The 24,321-nt window shown below is 38.5% G+C and overlaps 1 protein-coding gene across 1 annotated transcript in view; it reads right to left on the minus strand.

Moving 5' to 3' along the window:
• The window catches only part of LOC108239701 (obg-like ATPase 1), a 41,164-nt gene that overhangs the window by 14,055 nt on the left and 2,788 nt on the right, over positions 1–24,321 (minus strand). The window contains exons 3-7 of the mRNA XM_017422590.3: positions 23,698–23,841; positions 21,940–22,067; positions 9,737–9,912; positions 6,330–6,410; positions 5,882–5,979 (exon numbers count right to left, since the gene is read on the minus strand). Coding sequence (XP_017278079.1) covers positions 5,882–5,979; positions 6,330–6,410; positions 9,737–9,912; positions 21,940–22,067; positions 23,698–23,841 — 627 coding nt within the window. The remainder of the gene's footprint in view (positions 1–5,881; positions 5,980–6,329; positions 6,411–9,736; positions 9,913–21,939; positions 22,068–23,697; positions 23,842–24,321) is intronic.

Here is a 24,321-nt window from a genome sequence, read left to right on the forward strand (position 1 = left end):
TGGGGGTGGGGTGGGGGGGAGTCATCAAGAAGTGACAATTGTGACAAGAGCAGGCAAAGTGTAGCGTCGAAGAACACCACACAGATTTCTCCATCTCTTCTTTTTTTCCAGGATGACAGCTTAATGTCTACCACATGCAATATTTATTCTCACCGTGTGTCAGACTGTCTAGCTGTCCCGGGGAGTACAAAGAATGCCACTTATTAGAATAAAAGCCGAAGGAAGGTAATCAAGGACATATGTAACATCAGCCAATCATGCCCCCCTTCCAGTCCGACATCTATTTCCCCCCCCCCTTTTCATAACAGTTCAATAATAATCTTGATAATAAGCTTTCAGGAGCTCTATGTGGCAACACTTAATTCATTTATTTGTCTCATTAGGGCCATCGAGGCTGCAGGCTACTCACTGTGGCATGCCTGTTTGCTCCTAACGTTATCAGAAAGAAAATAAAAAGCACTGCTCGACAAAGCCAGAGAAATCTGCCATTAGACAAACTTGACTCTCTCAGACATCTCTTTTATGTCTGCGAAATGTCAAACTGCAAGCCGTACAGGTGAGCAATTGGCAGAAGAAAGTAGCCACGTTGCCTTGCTGCACACGTGTCTGGATGCATTATGAACTGTAAGGGGACGCACTCGGGCTTCATCAGAGTGAGGTTTGATTAAAAACAGGAGCAGGTCACAGACTATCGAATCTTCAACAGGAGCAAAACAAAAGAAAAAAAAAACAAGAAGAGGAAAAAGTCTCATCAAGCTCAGTCTCATTACAGAGTATATCAAAGACAATGGGGTGACATGTCAACACGTGTCCTTTCATTACATGAACTTGGGGACAGTCAATAACCAGGTTAACTGAGCCCACATCTGTTTCAGCTTCACTATACGTCCTTTCCTGTTGTTTTCCTTTGCTGAAAGCTCACTAAAGGCATCCATTAGGACCGACCGTGGGCAGTAAGGTACACATCCTGCCATGGGAAAGTGTTTCTCAGATTCCCACACAGCAAAGAGAGGGGAAGAGGAAGTGATTATATGAGAGGTACAAGGGTTTCAGTGCTTACTAAGAACCTGGATGTAACCAGCGGTTTTCCACTCAGTAATGCCTCAATAAAGTTTATGGGAGTTAAAAATTTCACTGCTGTCGGTTATAGTGACATTGAATACTGAAGGAATTGTCCAAACAAAAAGGTCAAATGAAACCATGTTTAACTTATAAAACATAATTCTTTATGAATAAACTGGACGCAACAAAAACAGAGTTTAATCAGTTTTTCCCCCAGTATATGATCTATTTTGATCATGCAGAGAGCTACAGACGGCTTCATCATTACGTTTAATTGTGAAAGCTCCTCCTGCAGGCAGACCTGAGTATCAGATCCAGGAGAGACAGAGTTGTTACTTTAGATTTATGTTTTACTGCTCATTAAGGTAATTTTACTTTTTTCCCCTCAATTAAAAAAAAAAAAAAAAGATTATTTTAATGCCTTCTGCCTCTTATAGTGTCAAATCAAACTCTTGTTTTCAGCTGATAAATAATAATATAATATGCTGAGAGTGTTCACAGCAGCAAAATGGCTTATAGTTACAATATTTGTGTTAATTCTTTGAAAAAAAGAAACATTCTGGTAGAAACTTGTTAACTATTGTGTTGGGGTTTAACATTTACTTGGAAATATATTTAAACTTTATATTTTTATTTATTTCATGGTTAAAACGAGCCCGGTTGTTAAGATCTGTTAAGTTAAAAAGAAACCTTAATAAATGATGAAGTACACTAGTTACCCTGTCTTTTTAACACCATAGTTGTCTATAACAGCTGATGAGGGAGAGGGGATAAAGTACATCATATAAGAAGTATACCTGAGAAAATAAAAACTTTAATGTGTGCATAAATATTGACATAAAGCATAAAGAATACCAAGTTAAAAGCATCTAATGTAGTACAGACTGGATGGGAAATGATGTTCAAAAAGTTTGTAATTAAAAAAGTTTGGGAGAGACAAGCAATAAGTCTGCACTAAACTAAACAAAACAATACCTATACCACACACACATGCATACACACACACACAGACACACACACACACTGGCATATAGACAGACAAACAGACCCAGACCAACAGAGTTAATAAAAGCTCCAAGCGATGGTACCCTGCAGTTCTTCCACTCACTGGGAGAAACCACTCGGCAGAAGCACTCACAGACAGGTCACGCTTGCTGGTTTCCTTAAAGGTCAACTCATCTACTTAAGAGGCACCAATTTACTTTAATGCACATTGTCCAAAAGGAGAAAAAAAACACAGAAAAAGGAAATGACAAATAAGAAAAACATCACAGCATATAACTGGAATATTCTCAAGAGTGTCTTTTGCCGCATCACAAAATGTGGCTGCTCTTTGTTCTCTGAGGAAGATTAAATAAATGTCTGCTAACAGAACCTATTAAACTATGCAAAAAGTGATAGCTGTAATATAAAGAATATTTTAGAGGGCCTGTGACAGATGCCAGCACTGACAGACTGCAGCCATCTCATCATCAACAGTGCTCTAATGACCACACTAGTTTTGGTATGTAGTGCAGAGAAACAGCCTTCCAAACAGCTCACCGACCATGGGGAAAGAGGAAAAAAGCCTCTTGATAGACTCTTGTAGATGCCATTCCCTATCACGCAATGCCTCTCAGTCATAAACACATGACAAATGCAGTCTTAATCATTTTTTACGAGCGGGGATGTGCAGGGGGCAGTGTATGGCTGGAGGGGAGAGGGGAGCGGTGAGCAGCAGGCGGCCCCCCTCTGCACGGAGGAGAGGGTTGTGTGGTAAAAGTCTCCTCTGGAACATCACTCGGCCCGCGAGCTTTTGATCTCCGCACCGCAATTACACCAGCATCCAAATGAGCGTGGAGTCGCCTCTGAAACAGACTTCAAACATGCACATGGACGCATTCTCATACACATGAACTGTATAGGATTGGAGCCATGTGCTCCTCTCAACAGTAAATGATGTTCTGTCTCCAGCAGAGAACCTGAGGATGAAAGGAGGCCTTGCTCCTCGTCTGATCCTTCCATTAATGATGGCTCGCTAAGGCTAATACTGTGTATTCTTGTCTAAACAAGGGCGGCTTGGTATGTGTTTCCACATACTCCAAACAAAATGATCTTCGCTGCTTTTGGAGGCAGACGTTGTTAAATAGGCAAACATAATCATCCGTCTGTGTGAAAAGATGGCGTAATAATAATAATGCATCTGATGCATGTTGCTAAAATTGATAACATTGACTTAAACCTTGCTGGGAAGCATGCACTTAAAGAAACACTTCAAATATAACAGCACTGAAAAAAGAAAAGAAAAAAAAACCCCACAAAAATGCGAACCTGTGGAATGGCCTGAATGGACGTCCTGACAGACATGGATAAAAATTGGCTTATTTGCCTAATTCTACGATTCACAGTCTCTTCCTCGACACATTAAAGCTGAGATTGCAATTTGTCTTGCTGTTTGCTTTGAATAGTTCTTAACCGTATCATCATCTCAACTGCGCCGGTGGAAAAACATGGGAGCATGGCGACAGCAAAATGGCAGTCTGGCGTCTCTGCAGCAGACTAGCTGCCATTAGGGCTGAGAGCAGCATTTATTGTACAATTAGGGCCAGCTAGATCTACCTGTAATCATCTCCATACAGGTGTGAGCTCCTCTCTGGACAAGGGAAGTGACTCATCACTTGTCAAACGTCAACACTTTGATGTCAGCATTGTTCATCGCTGAGCCCTCAGGACACCTGAGCACTACTGTTTGCCTGTTTAAAAAGCTTGAAGATTTATGGCATTTCACACTTTAAACACACACACACACACAACATGAAAAAAAAAACTATTTTCCTACTGATGACGGATGTTCCACTTGTCATGAATCATTTGATTTACGAGCTCTTACTCCTCCCTCCAGCTGACAGTTATACTTTTGTGACAGGAACGTTTTAACAGTCACAGGTGAACAACTTCTCTTGTATTAAAATGCTGGCAAGTAAAGCACTAAAACAAAATTTGTAAAAAATAAATATATGTATCAAGTGACACCACAAGCCTGGAGGCCAGTAGGAGAAGCGGGATGAAAATCTATGTTGTTGATAAAACACTTGTAGTGTAAAAAAAAGAGGAGCCCTCAGAGTTATAATGGATGTCAAACAGCAGCTTCCAGCAGCCAGGTGACAAGATTACTGTAAAATATGTTCATGACAAGGAGGAGGATCCCAGAAATGGAAGCACGGAAAGAATAATTGTTGTAATTATGAATTACGGTTATGTAGAAATTATGTAAACAATTAAAGTCTTACTTGTTGTAGGTAGCTCTTTGAACGACCTAAGTTCGGGGAAATTTAGTTTATTTCTGACCAGATTGACAAGCTAATGACTAGCCTGAGCCAGAATTAAATAATACTTCTCCATACTGAGGTTGTTTTAAGAACTATCTGCAACAGGTAAGATATTAACTGTTCATAAACTTTTCACAGCACATCATTTCAAAAGATCAGATTCTTTTATAGCTTAACTTTATCGCCCGACGCCGAAAGGCGAAGGCAGGCAAATTTGAATGAAAATTGAAGAAAATAAACACGGGCAACTATTTACGTTTTGCAGTCAACTCAATTCAAGATGGCTGCCCCGGCTAACTGACCTAACAAAACACAAAAATGGCTAAAACTCAGCTAGTTTCATAGATATTTTATTAAAGTTTGGTGTAGTTGTAGCTCAGAGTCATTCACAATGCATACTTCAAATGCTACTCGTTGTCTGAGATCTTTGCTTAAAAATTTAGCATTAACTGTTTGAGTCAACCCAAGTCTGAACAGATTTCAGTAAAACACTTATAAAGTTTTAAAATCAAGTCATTTTAGAATGGCTGCCACAGTTAATCAAAACACTAAAATAGCTATAATTATTTCACAGATGCTGAGCTAAAATTAGGAGTGGTAGTAGCTGAGCATCATTCAAAACATATTCTCTGAGGATGATGTCTCAGAGTCTTGATCACAACATTATTCTCAAGGTCTGACCAAAACGGCTACAACTCCATCCATTCTCAACATAAGTTGATCATCTAAAACTCTGTCATGAATGGCGGCGGGCGACAGGCATTCCTTCAAGGAACGCTAGGTCTTTAATGAATCATTAACCAATCTGAATGTGCAGCTGCGATGTAAGCTGCACGGAGCTCTGTGTTTTAGCTTCAAGCAAACATTAAGCATGCATCTAGTTATCAAGACATTCTCAGCCGTCTCTCAGGGTGTGGATGTTTCATAGCTGTAAAGAAATTCTTGTAAAGCAAGAGCAACAACATGTGAAGACAAAACCAAACATCTGCAGCTGAATATTTCAGTTAATATCTGTCACTGTGATTCATCGGCCGTCTCCGTGACAATATTAATCACTTGTTTGGGCTTTAAATGTACTTGTTTTGTCACTGAAAACCATCCTTCTCTTTGATATCACATGAGAAATTTGGTTGGGAAAATGAAGACCATATGCCAGTGCGTGCCTAATGAAGTGCACAGTCTGGGGGCCGGTTACAGTTTTGCAGAGCTGGATGTTGTGTTAGAGTTTACTTAGTGCCACCTCCAGGCAGATCCTCTCTCAAAGATATGAACGCTTCTGCCAGCAGGAGACTGCAGTCGGCTTCATATGCCAGCAAATGAAAACACACAAGGAGGGAGGAGGGGGAGCCGGGGGAGGAGGGGGCACACACAATTTATGTAGCTGACTGCAGATTTAGTCAAAGTTAGTTAAAATAAATGCAACTCCTTGCATAAGTAGAAGGAAAGCTCTTTGGTGGTGATTAGTGAGTGCAGCAAGTCTGCCCCCCCGTTCTCTTCTTTCAAGCACTTACCATTTGTTCTTCCTCCTTATGTAGTCTTTCTCAGAGAGATTAACGAGGTAGATCATTGGTTTGGATGTCAAAAACAAGTATTTGTTCAGCACTTCAATCTGTGAAACAAAAAAAAAAAAAAAAAGACAGGCAAGTTCTGAGAATCCACAACTTTCCAAAGTGGCTTTTGAGGACAACGCAGACAGAGACAAATGAAGCCAAATGAAATTATAAGCACTGTGGGGGGGCAACTGTGAAGACCTTAAATCAAGATCAGCTTGGGCAGATGTCATTAGCTTCTACAAAAGTCAAATTTAATACACACAAAAAAAGACTTTGCACATTAACTTGTGCTGTGAGGAAAAAACTAAAAGAAGAAAACAGCAGTCGTACTTCCACGTCACATGAAAAGATATGCCAAAATAAATCACGCCAATAAATCTGACGTGATCTAACATCAAAGTCTTACCTCCTTGTCGTTCCAATCATGATAGTAGCGCACGTGCTTCTTTTCATCCACTACCCAGCTCTTTATTTTGCACATAACGTCCTGTTTGGGGTTAAAATAGAACGAACAAGAAGCCATTAAAGGAGATGAAAAAGAATAAACCCAGCAGGGTATGGGGTAATTATTTCCTAAATGCATGGCATCCTGATGCCAAAGTGAACAATGGCTTTTGCTCTCATTCAGGCAGGAGTAGTCTGGCTTTGACAGGGATGCCATGAACAAGACCCCCTTCGCTTCTTTAAATCTTGACAAAAATGCCTTCTGGGGTGTCTCTCTGAGCCTCGGCTTTATACACCAATATTCCTCTGGGACTGTTTAATGAAAAGGACAGAGAGGGGAGATGAAATTGGAAAGAGCGGGAAACTAATTGGAAGTTGGTTAGTAAGGTGTAAATTATTGGCCCTTCCTCGGGCACTTTACACAACGCAGTGATATACTGAATGAGCACTTGTGAGGTGCAGTGCTAATTATTCGCTGTTTCTGAAAACATTGAGCATTTACAGCTACGTATGCTGCATTCATTACTGACGCACTTGTGGGCTGAGACCGCAGGCAGGACTGGGTCTTGACAGGATCTGGAAGCGGAAAAGGGTGGGAAAATGGGAGGGAGGTCGTTATAAAATTTGTAATAAAGAAATTGAGCCTATTATTGTTGATCCAGCCCCACAGAAATTAGCGGAACACATTCTTTTTGTTCCTGTCAACTTGACCTCCCCCTTCATAAAAAAACTCCCCCACCCCCTGCAACACTCTCCCTACCTCCTTTTCTGCACCCCCCCTCCCTCCCCAAACCCTTTGCAGCACTTCACAATCATACTCTCTTTTGAAAGAACTGAGGAAAAAATCCTGCCAGAGCCTCAATTACACAATGGCAGAAAAAGCTCCACACGCTGACCCCCAGCCAGCTGCATTCACTCTCTGCACATCTCTCTCCGCAGGAATTCTAAAGGCCTTTTAGTCAGGCAGCCAGAGTGCAGCCAGCGGGAGAGGGCGCAGGAAGAGCTGCATACACTCCGCCCGCGCCGGCCCAAGTCTTCACAGAGAGATTAATCATCTGTGAAATGGAAACAGCAAACGGCTGGTGACACGGGCTGAACCCGCTCCAGGTTTCCCTCATCAGCTCGCAGCCGCCTTGCAGCGCTCCTCTAACAGGCAGGTGTTAATAAAAGGCATATAGGTCCCACAGGGGTCAAACACATATGCTTGCCACCATGAAGCGCCGCTGGTGGGCCGGTTTCTTATTATTGTTTGGTGAGGAGAGGGATTGCGAGGATCCGTGTGGACAAAGATGATGAAACATTGTTCTTGTAAACACAGCGCGGACAAAATGGATTTACAACCATGCATACATATGAGCTCTGCACCCCTGCACGCACATAAATTTATCCTAAACTCACAACAGAATAATAAGTGGCTTTTTATCTCGAGAGCAAATTTTAGCCATTTTGATGAGTTCATTGTCAAGCAGTACATGAACAAAAATTATTATTGAACAGCTTTTTTTTTTCAAACTGTGCTTCCATCACAAAAGGTGTTCAAATATCCATAATTCCTTTTTTGTTTACAGTGTCAACCATCCTAATCGAGGTTTTGTCTCCCTTCAATATCTTTATCTTTTATAAAGTACATTTAAAAAGTCAAGATATTTTCATTTCACACGAAAATCACAAATACTCAGCATTATAGTTAATTAGCATAATAAAACACTACTTTACACTGTTTTTTATTTTATTAAAGCTTCAAAAAATTCCCTCACTGTCTTAATTGCTCTAGCAGCCACCACTTTGCCCCCTTTTTGGTTTTAGAACAGAAGAAACAAAAAAGGTACAATAACTCGGATCCTTTCTGCATTTTTCACAGTTTGTAACATTGGTTTGTCTTCTAATAAACACTTTTTAGGATAATTTGTCAGTAAAAACAAACAAACAAAGAAAAATAACACTTCTATCCTTGATTAGCCATGAAAGTGCAAATAATTTAAATAAAAATTGGATTTGCATGATAATCAACAGATACTTTGGTTAACTAAGTTGTCCTCTTATTCATATTTCATTTCATTAAATCTCTAAATCTGCTAATAAAAATCTAATGACACAGAATAATGACTGAGTCCTATTCCAAAGGTTTTCACTTAGCAAGGAGGACAATTTAAGTAACTGCAGACAATCTACTTATCGTTTTTGTAGACACCTATTTGATTTTTTTCTTTTTTTTTTTCTAAAGATGATGACATAAACATGTGCACGTGAGCCTGTGCACAGCTGAGCGTGTTCCACACAGATCTCAGCCGGCACAATCACTTAATCCCTCCCATCTAACAGCTTAGAGGAGCCTTTGATAGTCACCATTCTTCGCCATCGAGAGAGGCCTTCTATAGATTCTCACTTGCCGACGCGTGTGCAACCTTTGACAAGTAATGTAGATTATTTTTATTCATTGCCTAAAATTGTTAGCAATTATGGTAGTAAGCGGCCACCTGCCTGGCCTGAATGGCTTCTGTCTGTGGGGGCTACAGGGACGTTGGGAGGTGCTGCTGATGGCTGAAAAGGAGAGAGGGAGGAAGGGGAGGGTGGGGCATCTGAAGCGAACCCACCAGTCACGGGGGTGTCTGCAGCAGGTGAAATAGCCCTTCTCGTTAGTGTAATGAGTGGTCAGAGCCTCGGTGTGTTGGGACCAGAAAATGGGCATGCTGCTCCGAGTGAAAGGCCACCCATTCCTCGCGCACCAATCCATGTCTTCCTGCAGCCAAAATCGTGGCTGAAGTTGCTCTCCTGGCCTCATTACCGTAACAATATAACCATCTGAATGTGTATGAATGCACAAACATTTTGATTCTACATCCAGGATGTGAATTTTTATTTTCCTTTCCCTTTAGCTTACCTTGCATTTCGACCTGCACCTCAGAGAACAGGAGAAACATTATTCTGTCAAGGAAGATCCTAAACATTTACAGTATTCATAGCGAGGTATAGGCATATGTGTCACACATTGTATGGCCTTAAACAATTTTCTGAGCTGCTGTAGGAGTATAAGCATGAGCAAGAGCTGTGCCATGATTTGAGTATTACTTTAGATGAAAAGAGCCGTGTGGAAACACTTTCATTAGCCCAGTACTGTGACCCAGGGTCGGCAGCTGAATAAGTAACACTCTATTAATGATTTCTACAGCAGAAAACCCCTGACCCCTGATCACTTTCAATCTCAGAGAGGGAAAAAATGGGCCAGGGGGAGGGGTGAGACCTATTGGAGGGAGATTAAAAAAAAAAAAAAAAAACATACTTTTTTCTCCATGGCCATGTGTGTGGGAGGGTTATTATTTGTGCCTTGCTGCGAGGGGGAGCAAAGGGCCTGCTGGGACATTGACTCACATATTCTGGTTTGAGTTTCTTGTCACCGCCTCTAATGGCCGTCTTCTCCAGCTTGTCAATAATGGGGCCGATCATCTCCTCGTCCTTCATCCTCAGCTCCTCGTGGATGATCTCCATATCTCTCACTGGGTCCACTGTCCCCTCGACGTGGATGATATCCTCATCCTCAAAAGCTCCTGCAGAGACAGGACACACAAACATGGGGTAGAGAAACAGTAAAAAAAAACACATATTCTTTACAATCAACAACAATGTTTCTGATTCATGTGAATACATGTGACACAAAGCACAGAATCAGAGAGACAAAATCAATGACATTGACTTTCTGAGATCAAATGTGAAACAGTGATGTGATTCAGCTCAGAAAAAAAAAATCATTAGTTGTTGCTGAGAATGTGGGAAAAATAGACATCCTCATACAAAGCACCGTGGGAGCTGCGGGGAAGTCATAACAAACACAATCAAAAATTTAGAAATGTTCCTAATAGTTCTTTAGTGTGCAAGTGTCGGAAATGTAGGAAACAAGCCTGATGTATCAAAGTTCCACAAAAACTAGTTTTAAGTGCAACAACAAAAAAAAAGAGGCTCATTTGTCAGCATGTATGGCATGTGTTGCACTTTCAACTTCTTTGTATAAAACTTGAAATATGGCACCGAATTTAGCTTGAAATAAATCCTTCATGTAAAGGAGGACCGGCTTCTCTTGATCATGTGCATCTTAACTGAGGCTGTGCTGTGATTAGGTAATGAGGCTCTGAAGCAGACCATTTAACCAGCGGCGGCTCTCAGGACTCCTTCTGATTCTCCTGCAGGGGTGGGAGCGAGGAGCGGAGGGGGGCATGGGTGTACATCTACCACATGAGAGCGACAGCCTAACATTAACGCTGGCAACTGAAGTGGACAGTTGCCCTTAATGTTATTGTAATATGTTCTCTGATAAACTAAAAGATCTGGACACCTTTTAGGGTGATTTAGTTTTACATATTAATACAAACTTGATTAGAGAATGTCAGCAGTACAGCTGGATAAAAATACTAAATTTTAAAGCGAAAGACAACTTAGATTTAACAGATGTTTTATTTCTGAATGCACTTAAAGGGATAGCTCAGATCTTTTCATGAGTATTTGTGGAAAGGTTATGAACAGTAAACATCTTACCCGTTGTAGATATCTTTTTGAATTCACTTAATTTAAAAAATACAGTGATCAGATTGGCAGGCAGCCAGTCCAAGTGGAGCTGAGACCAAAGCAGATTACTCGGGTTTTAAAACAAACTCAATCTTAAAGGGATAGTTCAGTCAACTTTGAAGTGACGTTCTGTCAAATAGTTATCAATAGTTAGTATCTTATCAGACATCGGTCACACAGCAGGAGTTATGGAGGCAAAAGTCTTTGTCCAGGTTAGACTAATGGTTAGTCAAACGAGGGACAGATTTTTGTCATTTTTCTGGCTTATAAAACAAACTGTCTTCAAAAATAATATACTGGTACAAAAAAAACAAAACACCAAATGAGCTAATATTCAATATTTACACTTTTGTTTGTTGCTTTTCTAACAGAACATTGTACATATTACTTTGCAAATGTACGTGTGTCTTACTCTATTTCTCCAAACTGAAGTTATTTACTGATCTATCTACAACAAGTAAGATACTGTTTATTTAGAACCCTAACACAGAACCTTGCTTCAAAAGATCCAGTCTCCTTAATGTATATAAAATACTTACAATACCAATATCATGGACTTGGAGCTGGGACAGTTGTTATAATAACACCTTATGAATATCATTAGACTTTTAATGAACTTGAATACACTGGTACTTCTGGAGATGATAAACAAAAAGAAAAACAATTTTTAAATGGTGTAGCCATGAAATAAAAAATACAGAAGCACTTATCTTTTATAAATATTACACTTAGTGCTACAACTTTAACACCCTGATGCTATAGTTTGTGTGTTTGCCCTTTTTTTCTTGTATGTCGCTGATAGATTTTGGAAACGCACGTTGTCGTAAAACTGTCAACAGTTTATGAGGATGTCAGGTGAATGATGACTTGTCTTTAAATGCTGCAGTGTTGCGACACAATGTTTGGAATGTGAATGAAGCTGGAGTCACTAAATCCATATTTATGTGCTGACGCCTGAGTGTGTGAAGGAGCGCTGACAGGTGAGGCCCTGTGAGATAACATCTTAGCAAGCTTTACCAGTGACACATGCAGAAAATAGTGATGATTCACCGACGTGCGTGGTTGTCATGTTGGGTAATGCCAATTTATTCGATATAGCTGCATGAAATAATCCGGTCACTTGAAAGCCCACGGAAAGGAAGTTTGTTGAGTTCAAACAGGAAAATGATTTAAAGGAAACTTGTTTCTCAGATTCATGAGCTGGTTGTGTTTGTGGATTTACCAAACATGTCAGTTATGCTAGTACCACGGTTCTATGGGTGTCCTTCAATACATCATTTTTCTCCAGCTTCAAATATCTGAAGAAGTAAAAGTATTTTCATGAGAAATTACACTTTTTATTATCATATCTAGAGAAATAATAATGATAAATTCTTCTATTTTTTAGTGGATCTGATTAAAATGGCTATCCAAACATGGTTCTGCCAGTCAACCAGCCTGACACAGGTTTAACATTTGATAAAAAAACAAATAAAATCCTACAATCTAGATTTGGTTCATCTCTTTTTCAAAGCATTTACTGACAAGTGAAACTTAAGGTCTATTTTCATCTTAAACCTTGAAATTTAAACTGGTTTCAGTCTTCTTAAGCTTTCCTAATAAAATGCTAGTTTTCACGCATATGCCCAAGGTTTTATTTTAATACAAAGGCATCAAAGGGGACAGGCAGATGGTTAAAGGGCTGGCTCTGGCCCTTAAGACACAGTTTGCTTATATTTCAGCCTTAGAGAAAATTTGAGGAGCTCCGTTATCCGGAAGGAACTCAGATAACGGAGGAGCTCGGAGTGGAGCAGCCGCTCCTTTGCATCAAAAGAAGTCCGCTGAGGTGGTTCAGGCATACAGTATCTGATTGTGATGCCTCCTGGTGCCTCCATCTGGAGGTTTTCCAGACATGTCTTACTTAGAGGAGACCCCGAGGCAGACCCAGAAATTGCTGGAGGGATTGTGTATCCTCTCTGGCATGGCAACCACTTGGGATCCCCCATGAGGAGCTGGAGAGTGTTGCTGAGGAGAGAGACATTGGGGTTTCTTTCCTGGACCTGTTGCCTCCATGACCCGACCATAAATAAGCAGAAACCAGTGGATGGATAAATGGAAGGGTGGATGGATTTAGCTTGAACTATTTTTTAAATAAACAGAGTTCTATCCATATGGTAAACAAGCTTGGGAGTCTAAGAAAGCTGTGTTGCACAAAGCAAAACACACATACACAGAAATTATAGATCTTATTGGTTTAAGTAGGGTAAACACTTGATTTTCTATAAAAGTGCGCTACATAGCTTTTACAATTTAGCTCAACATCAAAACGCGAGACAACCAAACAGCCTGCACCTTATTACTCATTCAAGTCAACAGAAGCTGCAGACTTTTGTGCAAGCTGTCATCCTGTGCGTTGTCCTCATGGTGAAATGAACTTATTCAATTACTCTTTGCCTAATCAGGCTGTTTTGGTTCCTCTCCTCTTGCAGAGGTACTCCACAGTATAAACAGTTCACTTACGCCACACAGAAAGGGGCTAATCAGTGGAATTATTGTTTTACTGCTCCAATTTAGCAGCTCCCTGTTTAGCACTGATTGGAATAAAAAATTGCTATTGTGTCTGTGTGAACTCTGAAAATATAATGCAAAGTAATCATTTTGTTAGCTGCAAGAATATACATACATTATAAACAATTATGATGTACAGTTTTTACTCACTGCAGCAGTCTGTTGCTGCATTCGTTGTGTATTTGATGTTTGTAAAATGTTAAAAATGGAAAGAATAAAGGTAACAAAATGACAACATATTCTAAGGTAATTAGCATATTTTAAACTAGAGTTAAACATCCTAATAAAACAAATAATAAATCAAAATCTCAAACATGTTTTCAAAGAGCAAGCGCAGCTGATCACTCAATATTTCGTCCTCTCATTCCAGAGTAATTTGCCTCCATTCATTTCGCCTAATTTAACATTCACATCTACTTTACCACCTTCCCATTCAAGGCTCAGAGCTGGACAACAAATGGATGAAGCGAAAGAGAGGGGGGTAAAAATCTGATGGAGCAATCTCCACAATTAGTCCTTTTACCAGCTGGGTCAGGGACAAAGTGAAGACAGGCTTTTTAAAAACGGCAGCGCCGCACAAAGGCACATGTAAGACAATAAAAACACACAAAAACATGGGGAAGAGATTAGAAAGGGCCTCTTTCAGGAGTCAGGTCTGTCTCACAATTCAATTTTTACTGCCTCAGTTCAAACAGTGTATGCAGACATGTATGAAGACGCTATTAACAGGTGCTCCTTCACCGACAGAACAATAGGATTATTCTCCGGAGAGCGAGTTGTGTTCAATGGCCTGATTAGGGATCAGACTAAGCTGTTCAAATTACAGCAGCAGTGCTGGCAGATGTAGCCTAAGAAGGAAAAAAACAAAAACCTTGAGCTGACATTTACAAATGAAAGTGATGTTTAAAGGAACAACAAAACAACAAAGAAGGCACATGATTTTGCATTAACTTCAAGAAAATGTTAAATGCAACGCAGTTTCTTAAGATTTGCTACCTTTTTACAGTTTGCATGAGTTTAACAACTAAAAGCATTAAAGAACCCTTAAGTTAAATCGGTACTTTTCTGTAAGATACTTATGTGTGTGAAGGAAAGATCAATACTGATTGGGCTGCCTCCTCTGAGAGGATATGTGGTCAACATAATTCAGTTAAATTACAGTATTCATTGACTTCTTACTTTTCTTACTTCCTGTGCATGTTTTCACATGCAAGGTGGGTGAGAGCACATCTAAAGAACCTGCATTCCTAACTCTGCTTTTAAAATGTTCATGCAAACCCGGTGCCGCAATTCTCCTGGTATTCAGAGCAGTAAAAGCTATTTTATGAGTCTGTCAGGGAATGCACATTATGGATGTCTTCCTGGCATAAAAAACACTAGCAATATACATAAGGGTATTTATGTTTATTCAAGAAATATATTCTTGTCATTCATTTTTAGATGCATGAAAGTGACAGGAGCTCTGCTTCTGTAACTGAGTTTGTGGAATATGCTGCCTTGTTTCTCTGCAAATGTCAATTATGGCAAATACTGTGGCTGCTAAAAAGCAGTTTGACACCAAAAAATGGTGGGTTGGAGCCCATCAGAGATACACTCATGTTTTCTACATGATCCCATCTTTCAAAACACATCACAGTGAAATCACAGTACTCAGTAGGATGAATATAAGTACCCCACAAGGTGTCCCCAATTCATAGATAATATAGACAGCTGCTATGTCTCAGTTTTGAAAGTGCATATTTCCAACATGTGATATCAGTCACAGAAATAGAGGGGAAAAACTTTCTGTAGGGGTAAATTGTACAGATATTCTTGACCTGTGTGCAGCTAAAAGTTAAAACTTGAGGGAAGTCTGAAAAAAAAACCAACTGAGAAAACAACAGTTTTATTGTCCTTCTCATTAGCTCAAACTCTGTTAATTCATTTATTTTGTTAAACCACGAAAGCAGAAGAGCGCCTTGATTGAAAGGAACTGTCATATGCAGACCAGTGTTGTCCCACATCATTCAGAGAACAAACCTTTTCAGATCCTTAACTACTATAGTGCTGCTGATTGCACAGACACCAGCAATTTCCTAACCAACTGCCACCTGAACAATGATGTGTTCGGCTTTCAGGCCCTCCAGTCTTTCAAAGGTGAATCATTTCACAGTTTGGAACGAGATCTCCATAGCAACTCCCTTTTGAAGGGTGTAGAATCACCATCCAATAATTCTATGATCATCGGGCCTTGCCATTCCCAGTGGTTCTTTTCACAGCGGACAGGCAAAGGATGTGTGTGTGTATGTGTGAAGAGGAAGCAGAAGGATTCTACAGTCTATTTTAGGCAATTCATCTTGCAGGCCCATTAGAATTCAAAATATTGCGACCTTCAATCACTGAGCATGTTATCTGGAGCTGTGGCCATCTCCAGTCAAGATGGGGTAGACATTTTTCTCTAATCATCTACGATGAGTGGAGGCTGACAAAAACTCTTCATTCTCGCTGAAGCAAAATGCTCATTTAAATGCTGTGACAGCACCTCAACACCGCCTGAAAACACACAAAAGGAGGATGATCCCACCACAACCACATAATTGAGACTGTAGGGTTGGAATATTGGTTAAAACAGCAACCAAAATAAACAAAGAACCACAACATGCTCGGAGCAGAGAATTTTTTTTTGGACCTTCTTTAAAATGCAATATTACTATGTTTACTCACAAATAATCACAAAACCAAAAACCTTGTACACAACTAAACTGTCATCAAGACAGTGTATTTACGGTCATTGATATTAAGAGAGTTACTGACCCTTAAACAGTTAACTTGGCCTCAAAATGAAAGAAAATACAACCTAAAAGGATAGTTCAGAATATTTAAAGTGGGGTTCTGTGGAAAGTTTATGAACATTTGAACGGCCTCACTTTGGAGAAATAGAGTTTATTGATGAGCTAAGTGGATTGCTGCTGTCTTAAAACAACTCAAGTCTTTAAAATTTCATAATGGTTTGTGCAAATATTATTTTATAAACCATTACAGTGCTGTCAGCTTTGCACTTCATAGTTATTCTGTCAGAAATGTTACCTGTTTCTGCTGGAAGCGCCCCTGGGATCTGCTGCTTTTGCTATTTGAGCTTGTAAACAACATCAGAATTTCATGTAAATAACAGGGAAATGCAAAAATCATGTAAATGTAAAAGTTTATAAACCAGACTTTGCATGAACTGTATGAAAGTTTTGAAATTGAAGATTTTTAAGATGGCCGCAGCACACTTTGGTCTTTTGCTGGGACTAGCTGTTAGCTTGCTAATCTGGTATAAAATAAATTATTTTTCCAAAACTGAGTTTGTTCAAAGAGCTATCTACAACAGGTAAGATACTAATTGTTCAAAATCATTCTTTAAAACCCTACTTTGCAACATTCAGTGCAAGTGCAGATACAGTATAGGGGAAAAATGTTACCAGTAAACTAAAGCAAATATTTAACTTTGTAAAGAAGCCATTTTTTTCTGAACATGCATCAACAAAAATGTTCTACATGAGAAAATGGTGTATTTAAAATCAGAACACATCTACCCCATGTCCTCTTTGTTCTGGGATTTATAACCCCATCATTAATTACACATCATTCTAAGATGTTGGTTTCTTAACATACAGAAAACTTTAGGACATACAACACCTTCATTGTCAAGCACACATCTTAAAGACTTTTGTCGAGAGTGCACATAATTTTAGACAACATGAGATGCAAATAAGATAACATAAATGATTTATCCATGTGCATAACTTCACCTGGACACGAGGGGTCTGAGGTGGATCGTAGGAGTTATAAATAACTAGCAGTAGTCACGAAACAGAGAATATATTTCTTCTCTGGTGAACTGTGCTGACTAACACAAAGTATTTCTCCTCTCTTTAATTAAAACAACAAATATCAGCTGCAGTAGCTTAATGATGGCAGCAACATTCATGTAACCTATAAACATAAAACCTTGACCTATAATTTCACACAGAGAATGAAAGTAAATATTACTGCAGAGCAGCAAGGTGCCATTAAAAGTATTTTAGAAATTTAATTACTGACCATTATTTATGCAAACTTGCCAGTTTCTTGATGATGGCACATACAAAAGTAAATTCAGCCTTAAATTATTTGCTCTTTTTGTTGTCAGACCCAAGTTTACATTAGGACAAGACATTAAGTAAAGCGACAGAATGTCTCCCTTTGCCAATATTTATTGTCTACAGAAGGCAGTTGACATATAAACTCACTGCTGAGCACAACAGGCTGAGTGAGGTGTTCTGGATGTTTGTCAAGTTTGAGAGTTTGTGAGTTGATGAGTGACGAGGCAGAATGCCCGCAGAGCAGACATCACTGGCGTCAGTCTGGAGGCAGGTCAGCAATAAATCACCTCTGTCTGAATCATCCATCCAGTTTGCTTGTAATGCTCGAGGACAATAAGATTTTTATTTATTTATTTTTTTTAGACTGCTAAGACATTAGTACGGTGACATCTGAATGACGTCATGTAACGAAAAGATGATATTCACGCTTAATATGATTCATGAGACAGACAGTAAAACGACTGAAGATCCTGAATAATGAATAGTTCAATAAATAGCAGATTATATTAGGACTAAAATTCAAAAAGTTGTCAGTTTTTAGCTTAAAAATACTTAATCAGATCAAAACAATGACACTTAACTTTATATGTTTGTTTGAATCAATTAGATTGTTCTGTGATAAAACAGATAAAAATACAAGAGATATTTAAACATAGGTCCAATCCAATTATTAAATAACATTAATAACAGATTAGAATGAGGGTGAAAGAAACACCAAAACTATTTTCTACCTAAATATAAAACATTTATATGGTCACGTATTAAGAACCAAGAATCAAATCAATCAAATCAAATTAAAATTTGTGATATACAGCGTTTTGAGAAACTAAAAAGTACAAAAGGTTATGCAACCTTTACTCTTGTGTTATTGTAATTGATGCACTCTATTATCCCTGACAGTTTTACAAGGAGTTTTTCAGGTAGATCTAAAACTGTAAAGCAGGCGGGACGATCACCTGAATGAAAGTCGGTTTGCAGGCTGCTGTCACGAAAGCTGCAATTATTTGTTTCAATGCTGAGCATGACTGATCTGTCAAACAGCATGCTGTACTGAAAATTTAAAGCCAATACACGCCACAGAAACAGTATAAATGAATTCATTTCTTTATGTGTTTAACCTAATAAAACATTATGAATATTTGGGAAATTTGATTGATTCGGTCAAATAAAATTCCAAGAATCATTCAAGGACAGGACCAAAATATTCAGTTGTGTGTGTTTGATGGACACAAAAATAGAGATGCTTGACAAAACCTGAAAACACACAATGTTTTACCACAAAATGTGCAAAGAAACACTTTTCAGAGAAATCAGATCAGTCAATAACGTGGCATCCAGTTCTTATAACCTCACGTCTAAACTGAGTCAAATTTGATGCTTTTCTTTCAATGATGATGCATTTTTAATGCTAAAACCAACAACAGTAACAACAAAAATCTTATATGATTGGCTAAAAATACATGGTGACATCAAACAATGTTTTAATTTGTATAACTAGCAGCTCAAAACCAAACAAGTTCAGTTTACCTATTATTATGTCAGAAACTTCGACATAAAGACATGTGAACAGTTCGTGTTGTATGAATAGTGCCTTAAACAAGTAATTATTAAAATGGTTGCAAACTAATTACATCTTGTCATAAAGCATGGTGGGGAAGGAGGTGGAGGACCCAGATGCATAACTAGGAGGTGAAGAAAACTTACTTTTTCTAAACTAAAGAAGCTGCAGAAAGCAGACTGAACAGAGGTGAACATAACCCTGTCATACAGATACTCTCAAATAATGATTTAATTCAGTTATTATGGTAAATGTTTTAAGGTCTTCAGATGATGGGTTAAACAGTGATGTAAGACAGTACATGAAATTGATCGTTTTTATTTCCTTAAATGTGTTTTCTACCCTTCAAGCCGCAGAAGAAAAGAAAGAAGAGCCTTAACCTAACCAAGAACTGGGGTGATGACAGCTCGAACATCACAGGAGGATCGTCTGTTTCACAAATAACAGCTACTTTTCTCCGAGAAAGTCCCTTCAGATTTAGCATCGGGGTATCTTAAGGTTAAACCAACTGGAACTGTAAATACATCCTCGTTCGCAGTGACCTAGAGCCTTCCACCAGTAATTTTAGAGGGAGTGGAGTGCTCTGTGTGAGCATTCAAACATCTAATTGCTGGAAACCAAAACATCTGGGACTAAGGCCAGGTAGGCTGGCAGGGAGGAGAGTGGGAAACAGAGGAGTAGATGAAGTAGAACATGTTTGTGTCTTGTCTCAGACTGTTGGCTTCCAACCGCTTTCAGAGATGCTGGGAACATTTCGCCTCCATGAGACCAGGAAGCATCATAGTATGTTTAAAAAGAATATCTTAATAACATCATTTATAATGCACAGTTTAAGCTCTGTGTTTGATTTCTGCACTAAAGTTACAATTCTCAAACAACAACAATAACCAAAAAATTCCTCATGAAAGTAAAGAAATGGTCCTTTAAGTTGTAAATTGTTTGGTTTTGAAATTACAAACTCTGAAAAGAAAGAACATTAAGTTGTATCTGTAGTAATCTTAAGGTGTAGATGATCTTTTCACTGACAGGAACCGGTTGAATAATTGATGTCATGATATGCATCATTGCCTCACAACAAAATAGCTCCTAGTTTGAAACTTGGCAGGGGCCTTTCTGAGTGGAGCTAGCAGGATTTTTCTGCACGTTGTTTTTTCTTGTTAGTGGTATGAGCTTACATGGCTGCTATAAGTGAAAAAGGCATTTAGCACCAGAATGTAAAGGCACATATTTGGCGTCTCTTACGGTGCAGAATGGTCCATTCAAAGGTAAGAAAATAAAAGTTTAAAATGTCAACCTTTTTTGCCGGGGTAAATTACTTGCTCGTTACTTTAGTTGACCAAACAAATGCACCCTTTTGGTTTCTTAGAGTGTATTTGTGACCCTAAAAACAAACAAAATAAATGTCTTTAAAATAATTTCAGACAAGATTGTTAAGATTACAGGACTTCATTTGATCAGATTCGGATCAGTTGTGTTGTTTTGTGTTTGCAGCACTAATCACAGCTGTGAGCTTTTAATGAAAGTCTCTCTATAGAATACAAACGTCTAAACTAACACCACCACCACCACCCGACAAAAAAATATACCTCTCAAGACACAAGAAGTGTGATGCCCACAAGCATATAATCAAACTATATAAAAGAAGTGGCTTGAGCGTTGCACTCTTAGACAGATATAATTACAAAACAAAAGCAGCTTGAATGGGTAACTTGTGAAACAAACCACATTGTTTCTACTTTACAAGGGTGGAAACAATAGCATACCAAAGCAGATACACACACACACACGCACACACACACACTGAGAAGATTGGTATGTTTGTCTTCTTTAAGTGCATATAAACAAAAGAGTTGGTTTTGGGTGAGGATCATGGCATATACATTTGGTCCATAGTCGAAAGCTTTGTGGGTCCTTTTGACCACAAATATAACAGGGTGTGTAAAAATACTAAAAACCTACATAAGTCATACTAATGTATAGACTGACACACACATCAGGATCTGCCAAAACGATTAAATGTGAACGACAAACAGACTTTCAACAAATATTTACGATTATAATTATTTGAACACTGAACTGCAACAGATGTGATATACACGGGATGAACTTTTAAAAATAGCTAAAACCCTTTCACTTGTTTGCTCCACGTCTGTCACCACCAATTCAAATCAAAGCTCTTTTTCCACTCAGTGACAGTCAATACATGCCACAAAAATCAGCTTTTTTTCTCAATAATTTTATTTTTCCTAGTCTTTAACACGTTAACTGTCCAACACAAGGAGCATGGGAAAGACAGAAGAACTGGAGGTAGAGGAAAACCTGAGAGAAATGATCTACAGGTTGTCTCACTGAGTGGCATTAAAGTAGCTGTGAGCAACATAAACAATGTAAATAAAGAATATTAATAAAAATGTTAAAAATAAAGTAGCCAAAAAGCTAAAGTACTGATAAAAATTACATTTACTTTTACTTTTTTACTTAACGAATCAAGTAGCAATATATAGTTCTGTTCAACAGTAATATTTTAAAACCTCAGAAAAAATAATTGAATTCGGGAAGTTCAAGTTGAATCTTTCCTGCAGAAACATGACATTTGCTTTGATTTCATTAAATCTGTTAGGCTGATATGAAGCAGCAGCAATCCAAAATGTCCTGCAGGCAAAAACCAGTGAAACGTTGGTCTCTGGGTCTTCTGGAGCAAATAAATCCCTTTAGCGAACATTTAGAATATGTAGTCCTTCACATATATGAAGAATATCCTCCCTGATATAAATGTCTGCATATTGAAGCCTGTTGTGACTCACGTGTCATGTGGAAGATGCCATCGCAGGCGCTGATGTGGGACAGAAAGGCGTTTCCCAGGCCTTGGCCAGCATGAGCACCTTTCACCAAGCCAGCAATGTCAACAACATTCAGGAATGCTGGAATTTTACTAAAGAAAAGAAAAAACAGATGAAAACAAAGCTTCCTTATTTGGCGTGTCGATTCAGTAGAAATTTCATTTAATGCACATTTAATTCACGGGTGAATTTCTAGGTTGAATCGTTGCTGGTTTGGACAAGAAACAAACAAAATGTGAGGTTCTTTAACAAAAACAACTATAGCATCACACAAATTCTAAATGTGTGATTCAAATAAATACATTAAAAATAGCACAATATTAACACAAGCATTTTAAGTTAGATGCCTACTGATTCCACAAAATGAGACTAAAAACATGAAAAATCCATCTTATTCTAGACTGAAATACAGGTAGTTTTTGTTCTTTTTAATCTTGCACACAATATTTAATATTTATACCAGGATTACTGTACTAAAGCTTGACTGTTGTTCTAAATTTATATATGTCCTTTTAGATTAAAGTTGACTTTGTCAAGGCAAAAACAGTCAAATTGTGTGTTTGTTTGAACTGAAATGCTGTAGCGTCGTACTGAAAATTGGTTTCATGCCAAACTTAAACTGATTTCTTACAGAAACTCTTTGAATTCAATTCTGTTTGTATCCCTGTTGGTTATGTCTAATTCCCCCGTCAGTGAATAAACATTAGCATGATACTGCCACCACCATGCTTCATTATTAGGAAAGTCCTCTCAGCATTTTCTTTAAAGCTCTTGAGCTCCTTCTTTTACTGCATGCTTGACTTATTGTTCGTCTATAAGCTTCTTACTTGGCGATGCTTCTTGTTTTAGGACAGATGTTTTTAATCTAATTTCATTTGAAACTGATGTATTCAGTAAAACAGGAACAAAATATAATAAATGTGTTGTAGACAGAAGCATCAGCAGCCTGATATTTAATATATTTCTGCATGTAGGTTTGTTTGATCACTGCACAGGGATGAGGATTTTTTTAGTTCCAGTGACATATGATCAGAATGTTAACCTCACTCTGCCTCTGAATAATCAACCAAAACCATTTTGTTTTCCCTTTTTTATTTTGTACATCTTTACATGCAGTCTAAGCCCTGTATCTATTTTCTGCTTTAAATTCATGTTCCTGAGCCAGAATCTTAAGCTGCTAGATTGCTCACTCATGTGTTTTAATCATTTTCAGTCTGCAGTGGACATCAGTGACAACGAGGAGTTATTGAAGGGCATATGAAGCTTTAACTGCCTGGGTAATTCCTAATAAAACGGCTCCTGATTTGTGTTTGCAGATGTGTAAAATACTCCCAGTGTTATAATCTCGTTAGAAGCTGACAGGAAGCAGTCAAGCAGCTCTCGAAGAGGTGCATTTTATTCCACAAAGTATTTATTTGTATGGTTAAATGTGGATGTAGTCACATTTTATGCCATTTGACTCATACCTTGGATCATCTATAATGTATAGTGCCTCAAAACTGAATTCACTCTGCTTAAACAGCCTCTATAAAACACGTATTATCGCCAAGAGGGTTTTTTTTTCTGTGAAAGAAGAAGAATGGAGCATCAATTGGACATCATACAAAACACGTAGAGCTACATGACAACAGCATTGTTGTATGATTTCTCATACAGCAAGAGCACCATCAGAGCCTGCGGATGTGAGGGGGGGAATAATGCGTGAAGGATGAGACCCCATACCTGGCAGGTTTGTGGAATTGGCAGAGGAAATCATAGCGTTCATCTGGAATGGGCACTCTGCTTTCATTTGGGTCAATGGTGCAGAAGGGGAAATTTTCAGCTGCGGCCTGACTCTTTGTCAGCACGTTGAAAAAGGTTGACTTCCTGAAAATAAAAACATCGCTGAGGTCACGGCATCGAAAAGTGCTGCTGGGTAGAGCCTGATGGTTGGAGAGGATGGACATGAAACACTGCAGTAAAATATTTAAGACTGACCCTTTTTTTGTACACAAGACAGAAAATTCTTATAATAGACAAAATTAGCTCTTTGGTTAAAAATTTAAATGACCTTTAACAAGGTCAGATAATCCCAAAACTGGTCCAATAAACAGGAAACTAAAAGACAGTTTACACTCCTGATATAGCTGACAAAAAAGCATTTTCTGCCTTAATTTATGTAAAATCGACAGAGAAGTTAACAATAATCCCATCATTCAATGCTTCATATTGAAAAGATTGTTTGCTGAAGCCCATAAACTTAAAGACACCACATATTTCTAAATTTATTCTTCAAAATCCTAATGCAAATACACTTTGATTCTGATTGTTGTGACGAAAAAGAAAGCAATTCATTGCAACGTGACA

The sequence above is a fragment of the Kryptolebias marmoratus genome, linkage group LG6 (assembly GCF_001649575.2).
Source record: "Kryptolebias marmoratus isolate JLee-2015 linkage group LG6, ASM164957v2, whole genome shotgun sequence".
NCBI classification, from domain to species: Eukaryota; Metazoa; Chordata; class Actinopteri; order Cyprinodontiformes; family Rivulidae; genus Kryptolebias; species Kryptolebias marmoratus.